This window comes from Tachypleus tridentatus, chromosome 2, assembly GCF_004210375.1.
Source record: "Tachypleus tridentatus isolate NWPU-2018 chromosome 2, ASM421037v1, whole genome shotgun sequence".
NCBI classification, from domain to species: domain Eukaryota; kingdom Metazoa; phylum Arthropoda; class Merostomata; order Xiphosura; family Limulidae; genus Tachypleus; species Tachypleus tridentatus.
In genome coordinates this window covers 156470334-156482250 of record NC_134826.1, presented here as the reverse complement: position 1 = coordinate 156482250, position 11917 = coordinate 156470334, and the positions used below count along the sequence as shown (strand labels likewise).

The 11917-nt window shown below is 33.3% G+C and overlaps 1 protein-coding gene across 1 annotated transcript; it reads right to left on the bottom strand.

The window, feature by feature from the left end:
* Positions 1–789: 789 nt before the first annotated feature.
* LOC143245447 (uncharacterized) lies at positions 790–11188 on the bottom strand. The gene is made up of 2 exons (XM_076491811.1): positions 9727–11188; positions 790–918 (listed from the first exon to the last, which is right to left on the bottom strand). Exons 1-2 carry the CDS (start codon positions 10291–10293, stop codon positions 820–822), a joined length of 666 nt encoding a protein of 221 aa, XP_076347926.1. The 5' UTR covers positions 10294–11188; the 3' UTR covers positions 790–819.
* Between the last annotated feature and the right edge of the window lie 729 nt (positions 11189–11917).

Sequence of the window (11917 nt, the reverse complement as noted above, 5' to 3'; positions counted from 1 at the left end):
TTTCTTCTTCATCCATCATTTCATCTACTTTTGAGACAATAGCCTAATAGATTTTTAAAAGATAATTCAAAGCCTTGCTGACTTGAACTCTGCTACTCTTCTGCCTGTCATTATCAATCACCATCATTTTCCTCGATTACCTCCGAGACGCTCAACTTGCAAATCTGAGTATCCACTGTGGATACTGTCAAAATTGTACCTTTCCAACAGCTCTTGTTGTCTATCATGGCCAAAGGTACTGTGAAGACACTCAAAAATAGGTTTGGTGTTGATAAATAATGATAGTAGCAGTACTAGCCTTCTCCTTGATCAGAAGATCAAAAACAAGGTCTCCAATCTCATACAGACAATAATTTGGTTTAAAAAAAAAAAAGAAAAAAAAGAGAGAGAATCAATTACTCTATGTGACCACTGCTGGTAAGGTGGTGTGGCTAACCTAAAACTTTGTTTCTTTGACTGTTCATTACTCATGACAGAAATAAACTATCATTATATGGATTACATTGTTAGCAAATTATAAAGACTTTTCAACAGTGCATGTAACATCTTAAAAAAACAATTACAATAATTTATTCTTTTTTAGTCTGCCATCCAGAATTGCTATTTTACTTCTGGGTAAGGGAGAGATGCTGTGCTAAACATAATTCATGAATTTTTGTTAGCCATTAAAGATATCTGTTATGCCAAAATAAAAAACTTTTATTAAACCAGTTATTTACAGAACAGAATGTCATCTCAATAACATCCTTTTCAAACTACCTTGCCCATAAATACTTAAAATTATTACAGTTTTTCTCCACAAGGAAAAAAAAAAAGCACCTACCCTTTTGGTCTTTTCTTGATATGATCTTGTACAATAACACACTGTACTACTGTTCCAAACTGACTGAAGTGATCTGTTAGTTCTTTCTTTGTTACCTATAAAATAGAACAAACTTTCAACTTCCTTCAATATGGAATCAAAAATCTATTATTAATAAAAACAAGGGATACCTTGAAAATTTGAAGAGTAATATGCAAACATTACTGAGTAATAAGGAAAGCAAAATAAACCAGATCAGATTTAGCACACTTTGTATTTGTTAACTGTTCTATTCAAGATATGTCAGTAAATTTGCATCCATTTGTTTCACACTTTCAAAAAGTCAAAATGCAAGTTGATGTTCAGAGTAAGAAAATACATACTTTGCCCATCATACAGTTTGCATAATGAACTTGCATTTCCTCTAAAAGAGGGGTGGGCAACTCCATGGCCAGTTTATAGCACTATTTTGGAGAGCTCAAGATTGGGAATCAACTTCTTACATCATTTATTTTTTTTATCACAAATTTGATAATCAGCAACTGTACTGCCTCATGTCATTGCTAATGTCATGCATTTCATCACTGCCACAGACTCCACCCATTTTGTAATGTCAGTCTGGTTTAGATGTTTGTTATCAATTATGCATTGTTTTGCATGCACTTACAAACATATTCTTATTGTGCAACTTTCAAGTGTTTAAATATATTTTATTTTTAATCCCATAATATGGATAAGTGGACAATTCAAAACTAAAGAATCTAGATGTTGGTGAACATTCAGAAAATAAAGAGAATTTAATTAATTCTGGCATTACTGCCAAAAGATAATGGCATATAATGGAAAAACATGAAACAAGAATTTAATGAAAGTTGGGAGCTGAAATTTGCAGTGATTGAAGCAAATAATAAGCCAATGTGTCTTTTGTGTAACAAAGGTTTTAGGAATAATAAAGTATACAACCTTAAGCAGCACATTAATAATTTTCAAAATAAATTTGATGTAAAATTTCCAGTTGATAGCAAAATTGTATGAATGAAAGTAGCCATCTGAAAGCACAACTGCATGTACAAAAGGGAGGCCTAAAAGATTTTTTATCATCGATAGGACTAGTTACATTAGCTGGCTATAAAGTAGCTTGGATTCTAGTTCAAAAAAAGAAATCATGCTGAACTAATAAAAGAAATATTCATTGTGATCATTTAAACTCTGTTTGACAATTATAATTTCAAAAATAAAAGATGATATTCTTCAAAAGGTAAATAATTTGCAATTAAGTTGAAGATCTGTCCACAGAATGCTAGAGTTAGCAAAAGACAAAATCAGTTGCTTGAACAACTAAAAGACTATGTACTTTCCTTTAGCACTAGATAAGTCAACAGATGTTAGTGACACTGCACAGTTGATATTTTGGGTTCGATATGTAACTTCAGATCTTGAAGTGAGGGACGAAATGCTTGGCCTTTGTGGATTATAAGATCAAACATGTGGAAACCAAAACATCTTTGAAAAATTTCTTGAAATGTCAAAACATTCAATCTGAATTTTAAAACTGGTTTATGTCACAACAGACAGTGTTCCGCCATGATTGGAGCGAAATTAGGATTGGTTTCTCTTTGAAGCAGCATTTAATTGAAAATAATGTAAAGTCCACGATGCCATCTTTCCATTGCTTTTTGCGACAGGAACATTTATAAGCTTAGATATCTAAAATTGATGTATTGAAAAATTTGATGGTCATTGTTGCAAAAATTGTGAATTATATTAGAAGTGGAAGCTCTCTCATCCATTGACAGTTTGTTGAGTCTTTGAAGAAAAGCAGTGACTGTACTTTTGATGTTACTGATTTTGCAAATGTAAGCTGGTTAAAGTAGAGATTGGAATGATTTACTTCCTTATTTCTTCAATTAAAAAAAGTATCTTGCTGAAAAAGGTAAGATTGAAAACTTCCCTGAAACTGAAACTTTGTCATGGCAATGTGATTTACAATTTCCATGTGATGTGATGGCTCACTTGAATAATTTGAATACGAAGCTTCAGGGAAGAGGTAAAATAATAAGCAAGCAATCACAGTATATTCATGAATTCCAATTAAAGCTAATCCTCCTTGTGGATCAATTACAAAAGAATGATTTGACACATTTTGCTAAGTTAATTTTTATAGAAAATAATAATGACTATGATTTCTTTGATACTAAAGATAATCTCTATGTAAACTGGATCAAAAAATCTATCTCAAAAAATTTGAATCAGGTTTCTCAATTTAAAATTGGAAATTGATATTTGAATTGCATGATCCATTTCAATTTGACTTAGTTGAAGATGAGATGCTTATTCTGCAAAGTGTAGAACACATAATAGGTAAACAAAAATGTTCCATCAGAGAGATGTGGCTCACCACTCTGATAAATTAGAGTCTTCCAAGTTTAAAGATAGCAATTTCAAAATTATTTTCCATGTTTGGATCCACATGTGTGTGTAAGTCGACATTTTCTATGCAAGATTTTCTCAAGTCTAAATACAGATCTTAGCTTACTGACATAAATTTAGAGGCAGAGATAAGATACTCATTGAGCATAGATATTAAGCCAAATTTCACAAAACTTGTTGATGAAAATCCCCATCAATTTTCATAATGAAGGTTAGTTGAAATGCAATTATTTTGATTAAACTAACATCTACTAAAACTGACAACCATCCACCTGGGAATAAGTATCCATAGGAAATGGAAGAAGAAAAAACAACTTTACTCCCTTCTCAGTGAGTGGAAAATTGGTAAGTTAAAATTTTGCAATGCACTCAGGAGGAAGCCTCCATGGTCCACCTACCAACTGACTAGGAAGTGGTAAGGAATCTTTTTGTTTTGCTCCACTCTGAGAAAAAAAGAAAAGTAAATGCAATGGAGAGTCCAGAGGAATGTCACACTTGAGAAAGTGCAATGGGAGTTCATGAATTCCTATATTTTAAAAGAAGACCATCCCTAATTTATTCAACCAAGGAGTTGGAAATAAATCTGAAAAGGGAAACGGTATAAGGAATATGTTCAAAAAGGTTCAAAGGGAGAACAAAAAAGGGCATAAAGGACCATCACTAAGATCTTAATCAAGCAAAATGAAGAAAAATGAAGGGCAAATGGCCTGAAATGAATGAAAAAAGGAAATAACAAGGGAAGACAAAACCTTACAAAATTTGGAGAAATGGAAGATGTTCGACAAGGACACCTGATAGCTACACACAGTCAAAATGGACAAACCTTTATCAGACAACTGTGTGAATTGGGAAAGATAAGGAGCAAAAGACTGGGAAGGATGGAAACCACAATGAAGAGAACAAAGGTGGAAGGTAGACCACTGGCAAATGGACATGAAAGAAAGTATTATGGATCTGGAAAGAAAAGATGCAACACATAGAGTCAGTCCTGAAGCTGAGGTAATGGATCTAATGAAAGCTATGCATAATAGTAGAGTGGAGACACATGGACAAGCAATGTCCAACCAAGGTTAACAGAGTAGAAACTGAGACAGAGATAAGGGTAGAAGAGGCTATACAAGTACAGGTCAGAGCAATGAGAACAATAGTTGTGCTGGTCAATACAAAGTAACCAGGGGAACTAGACATGTAATGGTTTGGATTAGGGATAGAATTCTGGGAGATTCACCCTTTCACTCACTGAGCTCAGATAATATACACGAGCTCATCTACACACTTGGACACATTAAGTATTTATACATTAACTTTTGACACAGCATGTGTATCTTCATAAAATTTGGTAGACTTTTGTAAAATTACAAGTATTTTGTTCACAAAAGTCAAATTTTTAATGAAATATGTTTACTAAAGATTTATTTGTGAAAACAGAGTCTGTTTCATTACTAGTCTGAATGCAAAGTGATCTCATGTTATGATTGAAAAACTATCCTTCATCCCAAAAATCTCAAATATTTGTATAAACTCTAAAACCTTCTAAATACATTTCAGATGATGTTTTCAGTAAGACTATATTTTATATTATATTCTATACTCTAACTATGTGGAGTCTGTCACTAGCCTCATGACCATCATAAAAAATTAGAATATAAATTATACTTTTTTCATGCTACTATGACTACATATTATAACAGGAAAATACAAAAGTTTAGCCTAAGTAGCTTAAGTCTCATAACACAATATATTTACATATATATTTATTATATTTTTCATACTGACCTTCCAGTCATGCCCACCTAACATTACACAGCTTGGATGTAGATTTACCAAGTCTTTTGAAATTTTGAATTTGGAGGATATCAAATTTTTTTTTGAGGGGATTTGTTGGAGCGTATGGAAGAGACAGAGATGGGTGTTGAAGTTGATTCAACCTTTTTAACCATGGAGGTCAAAAGACTTTTCATTTGTTTGGAGAACGATTCTTTTGGAGGCACAGAGAGATCCACCTGCACTCACACTGTGGTAGTGGAACGAAGTGCAGCAGCATATGTCCGAAATGAAGTGGTGGACAGCAACTTGGGAGCCTCAGGATAAGTAATGTTATGAATCGTTTTCAAACATTGCATCTCTTTTTCTTCCAACCATTAAGAGCATGAACAAAAGTAGGACGGGTGAGAACCATTGCAATTGATGCAATGAAGGTCCGTTTCACACTTGTAGGCAACATGGTCCTTGCCACTGCAACAAGCTCACATTAAGGAACCACGACATGACATCTTCGAGTGACCAAACCACTGACAATGGAAACATCAGAGAGGGTTTAGAATGTATGGCTGTACTCTGCAATTAAGATAACTGGCCTTGATGGAGGCAGGTGGATGTGGTGATGTAAATGTCAGAATGAGGACATTGGTCGGCATCATAATTCCATCTTTGCGAGTGGATATACTCCTCACTGCAGAAACTCCTTGGGTGGAGAAACCAGTGAGAATGTTCTTCAAATCCCTCTAAACAATAACTCCTCCTGATGAATTCAAAGTAGCATGAGGTATAACTTCAATAGGTATATCCCCAATTGCCCTTGAATACAGGAGGAGTTCACTGTGTTGAGATGTAGATGTTTCCACCAATATGTCACCACATCGAAGCTTCTCTATTGACTTTGGAGAGCCAGCAAGTCCCTCTAGTCTCTTCTGAATGAAAAAGGGAGATATTTGGTCTAAAGGTTTGTCTGAAAGAGAATGTAGGATAAGAAAATGAGGTACAACAGGTGGTACAGATGTTGAACATTGCTGCTCAGAATCTTCAAAATGTGGTCGTATACCTATGGACTGTTTTTTTACTATTTTATTAAGATTTTTATTAGGAGGATCCATAGGAGAAAAAGAAAATTTAGGTGCCCACTGACCCCACCCACCATGGAGCCCTATGAGGGGATGCACTACAATGTCAAACAAGGACACTGCAGCAACATCAGGGTTTCATGAGCACTATACCCAAACACCAGCATCACATACAATGTCCACAACACCTGTTGAGAACATCCAACACTGAAACTTGGTTGACCCTAGCCAAAGTGGACCAGCCCACTGACCCAAGCGAGTCACCTCAAGGCTGCCTATCTACAGGAATTCAAGGCCAAAGAGGTGTGTTAGGGTTGGACCCCTCAAACACCAGGATCCTCTCCTCCCCTTCACGGGATGTTACTCATGGCAAACATGTGGGTGGATGTTTAGATCAAAGAGGAGGTAAACAGAAAAACAGAACATTCTCTTGGAGGTCCCCTCACCACATACAAGAATCCACACTGAGGGGGAAAACTAGACATCTAAATAAAGCTGTGCCAATAAAGAAAGTGAGAATTGAGCAGAAACAGCAGAGGGTGCTAGCTACACTAAATATATGTGGCACAATAAGTTTATAAACCAGTGCAATGTGCTTATAAATATTTTAAGAAAGACAAAGAGGGCAGTAAGAAGATCAAATAGCTTTGTGTAAGTGAGGTAAAACAGTATCACAAATGAAAAAGTATTCCAAATACAGACTAACTACTAAACTGCACAAAGATATTATAGCCTCTTTAAAGTTGCATTCACTATTTCTATAGATACAAATCTAAAATCCTACTTGCTCTGGCACAAGCAATGGCTCATAGCTTAGAGATTTAAGAAACTGATAAATGAAAACAAGATATTTTCTTCCTTAACATTTCAATTCTTTTGGAATAGGCTCGGCCCAAGGAACATATTTATAACAATTTTGTTCTTCTTTTTGTTTTCATGCTATAACTTTTAAATTTGTAAGCTTATATTCACAGGTTATCAGCAAACATTACAAGATTTTTTTAAAGTAAGTTTTTCTCATGCCTTTTTTTTTTAATGTTGACTATCCAACACGTAAAGTATTTTTTATTTTAAGATTAAAAATAATTTCATGCATCAGAAAACTCAAATTTCACATGTGGAATATTTATAACCTCCAGAAAATTATCATTTTTTTTAAGAAAAGAAATTTGTATTTTATATCTTAGTTTTACTCTCAAATCTCTGTACAGGTTCAGTTAACTTGACCAATCTTATAATGAACAAAAAGGAGTAGGAAATAAATAAAAAATATGCTTTTTTGTTCTACAATGACTATAGGTTATAATATGAAAACATAAATGTTTAGTCTGAACAGCTTAAATCTCATAAAATTACACACTTATATATATTTATTATTTTTGTTATACTGACATTTTCAGCCAGACCTGGCTAACAGTACAAATGATGCAATGATGCAGTGCACATGCACTTATGTGTCCATATATTCACAAATATAAAACTGGCCTTTTACAAAATAGAAAGAGGCAGGTGTGGTCACTGTGTTTGAATCAGTAAATGAAGCAATATCTCAGCAAATATAGATAAAAGAGGTCTGTTTATAATCTGCAATATGATACCAAACTTACTAAGATATGTTCATAAAATAGCAGTGAAATAAAATTTTGAATGAAAGTCAACAAATGCAATGACATGGCCTTTGAACCATGACCTGTGTCAATAAGATTAAGGTTATTCCCATCAAAATTATACTCATATTTTAAATCATGGTAACCTACATGCATTACCTTGCATTTGCTACAATTAGAAACCATTTAATTCCTAAACTCACCAAGTAATCCAAATCCTTTTGCAAAATAGCAGCATCTTCCTTGCAGCAAATAATAACCAAAACTTCAATATTATCAGCATATTAAAATAATTTATTGACCATTCTTTCATCTACACCATTGATGCAAATAAAAAAGAACAAAGGTCTTAACATTTTTTCCAAGGTACCAATTTGCGACATTAATCCAACTTGATTGAACACCATTTAAAACAACCCCTTGCTTTAAATCATCCATTTAGAAAAAAAAAATCTTGCTTTTTATATCCAGTCAGTTTTCTATTCATTGAGTCAGCCTATCCTACACACACCTACAGAAATACTTTTTCTGACAACTCTTTTATGTGGCACCTAGTCAAATATTTTTTGAAAACTCATATATATACCTTCATCTACATAAGTGGTAACCTCTTCAAAATTCAAGTGACAAAACATTAGTTAGGCACGATTTTCCCCTAGCAAAACCATGATAACTGTTCAATAAAACCCTGTGCTTTGTTAAATGATTTGGCAAAGCATCTTTTATCAGGTTTTCAAAAACAGTTCCCACCACTTATGTAAAACCAGAAGGCTTATAATTACAGAGGCAATTTCTATCACTTACAGTTATGACAGAAAGTGTTTGTATCCCTGCGTCCCGAGTAGTTTTTTGGTCATAACTTAAAAAAGCATCGTGATTAGGCTAATAGATGTATAATATATTATAAATATTGTACTAACACAAATCTACATAAATTTTTATGTAAATTAAATGACAAATAAACTGTTTATAAACAAATAACCAAAAATAGGAGGAGCAGAAAGAGTTCGTACATTTCAGAATGTGTGAAAAAACTGATATTCCCATAAAAATTGTGTTTTGTTTGGCAAATAAACTACATTATACCATTCCATTTCTGAAGGGCAGAGGGTGGATTTAAATTGTTATATTTCTCACTCAAACATGGGGAGCAAAGACAGCTTTGAAGTACAAAGTGGTCTTCAGGAATGAACCTTTATCATTGATATTAGGTCTGCTAATGCAAATAAAAAGTCCCAATTTATTTTACTTCTTAAGACTTGCTGAGTACCATTTCATAACAAGGCAAATTACCTTAAACCTATAAATCTAGTCCATACAAAATATTTTAATAAATATAGTAATAAGTTTCATATTGAAATTTCTATACATTAAAAGGCAAACATTTCCAGTGGCATAAGACTTTGTTATTTTTTATGGTGCTCATAAATAAAGTATTTCTTCTTTTTCTGAAATATGTAAATTATGACATTTTGCTGAACTAGAAGCAAATAAACCAAATATTATGTTCTATAAAAATTGTTAAGATACAAAAAAAAACAAAAACAAACTATACGCATTAAAGATTCACAAAAATTAGATTTTTTATATAAATGTTTTTGTATGGGGAACTATTAAAATAAATCAAATTTGCTCTTTCCTACTTTACTCAAGAACTAAAGTATTAGCATCAATTATCTATTCAACTGTTTATTATTTATAACACAATTATGGTAAAAATATATTTGTATTATACAGGGTGTTTGGAAAGTCATTGTGCAGTTTTGTAATCATATTTTATTCAGTCTATTTCAAGCCAGCAACTGATAGCAGTGTTTAAAAACAAAATAAGAAGGATCCAGGCCTGTATTGGTGCCAACGGGGGTCACTTTCAACATTGCTTATAATTGTTATTCATATTTATCTCCTGTATTCTATCTTGAAACATGTCTGTTAATAAATATATAAGTGCACAGTGACTTTCCAAACACTCTGTATAAACACAACATATACAAAACTCTTAAAAATTAGTAAAACAAAGATATGAAGAAATCTCTATCATACATACCCTGTAGCTTATATTTCCAACAAACACTCGTTTAGTTAAGCTCAAAGTAGTTGGTTGGTTCTCTTTAGTAGATTCTTGCCAAGTGCTTCGTTCATTGAACTCTTCACTATCAGAAAAATGGCCTGAACTATCAGTTATTTTATGTTTACTTTTATTTCTTGGATAAGCTTCTAATTTCTTCTGATGAATGGGACTAGTAACATGATCAACATGATCTCTTTTCAATGTCAAGTCTTGCCATTTGCTTTCAAGGTCATTTAACCCCACATCTGAATGACGAGGATTAAAAAATCTACATTTTCGTGGAGAAGGAGTCTTGCATAAACGTTCTCTTAGGGCTTCTTCAGAAAACTGAGGTCCATCATACAGAGGTGTAGACAAGGGTGTTGCAGGTAGACTTGATCGATACACAACACCAATAGGATTGGCATCAGGTAGGCATATTGCATTTAACCCTGAGAAAGATTCTAAGTGCTTCTTCTGAAGATGGCGGAAACGATGGGCATACATGGTACCAGGTATAAGCCGAAAGCTTCCTGGAGCCATTTTGCATTGTCTTGGATACATTGTGTAGTTTCTTAAACTTGCCAAGGAAACTAAGGTGTATAATGATTAAGCATATTCCTAAACACAAATGTGAGGAATTGTAAAGGTAATAATACATATAAACCTATGACTTCTGTTTCTTAAATCACCTGTAACTTGTACACTTCTGCTGACACGAATTGTTACTGAAAAATATAACGTTTTTTACCTATAGAACTTACGAAAAAGGGTAAATTCAAGCAAAATAATAAACTTAGCATGCCTAGAAATAGGACTTAAATCATCAGTAAATAATACAAGATTAATTAGCAATAACTGTAATGGTTTATGGCTAAGAGTAAAAATAAGACTCAAAATCGAATTAACTATATGTTATAGTTTTTTGAACCACTAATTAGTACTGCTAGTACCTAAAGTAAAACTAAAAATTGTAAAAAACGCTCCTTATTGAGCCTCGAAGTTAGAAAGAAGGTTTCGACGTATCCTTACAAAAGTTTAACTTCAATTAAAGTACAGTAAAACTAAGACTCAAGGATGTTACCAAATTAATTATAAACGACGCCAAATTTGGGTTAATCAAAATAATATATATACATATATGTATACATGCATACAAATACCAGAACAAGTGAATAAGAATATGATATACGTTTCCAGTTAAATAGAAAAAGTGCCAGTAATATCACTATTATATATACATACATCCATATTGCATGGCACTTCTGAAAATTATGATTAAACAATACCTTTCACCCCAGCGAAACCCTTACGCCGCCTAATGCAATATAGATTTTATTTTAATAGACCTAAAAAATTAAAAGTTTTACAAACACTAAAAAAAAATCGAACTACAAAAATGCTCTTTCCAAACTGTTACGAGGTTATAAGAGCACAAATAACAGAGAAGGACAATTTTCTTCAACACTTGTATCTCTTAATAAAGAGTAAAGTAGAAACACTTTTCAAAGCTATTATTTTTATATTGACAAAAACCTGTTTCAAATTAACTGGTTTGTAATTGTGAAAATACTATCCACAGTATGGTAATTGTTAAGCTCTTCAGTGGCTCACCAGTAAATCTGCAGTCTTAACAACGCTATACTTCAAGTTTTAACTCTCGTGTTGAGTTTGTTTGTTTTTTTTTTTGTTTGGAATTTCGCACAAAGCTACTCGAGGGCTATCTGTGCTAGCCGTCCCTAATTTAGCAGTGTAAGACTAGAAGGAAGGCAGCTAGTCATCACCACCCACCGCCAACTCTTGGGCTACTCTTTTACCAACGAATAGTGGGATTGACCGAAGCATTATAACGCCCTCACGGCTGAAAGGGCAATCATGTTTGGTGTAACAGAGATTCGAACCCGCGAATGCAGTTTGTGAATTTTTTTTATTCTGCTAACTATCTCAAGCGCTTTGGTGGCTTCTTAATTTGCAGTTGGCTTATTCACTACTTAACAGTGTGTGTAAAGTGCTTATAAAGTCTTGTTTACATTGTTGCATTGTGATTGATATTTTAATTTGCATTGCACGTGTTGCACGTCTGACCCATTCCTACTATAAGTAGTATCGTATTTATGATTCTCTTCGTAAATAACATTCCATTTTTGAAATTAACGTTTACATAGGTGAACGATATAGCTATGTGGAA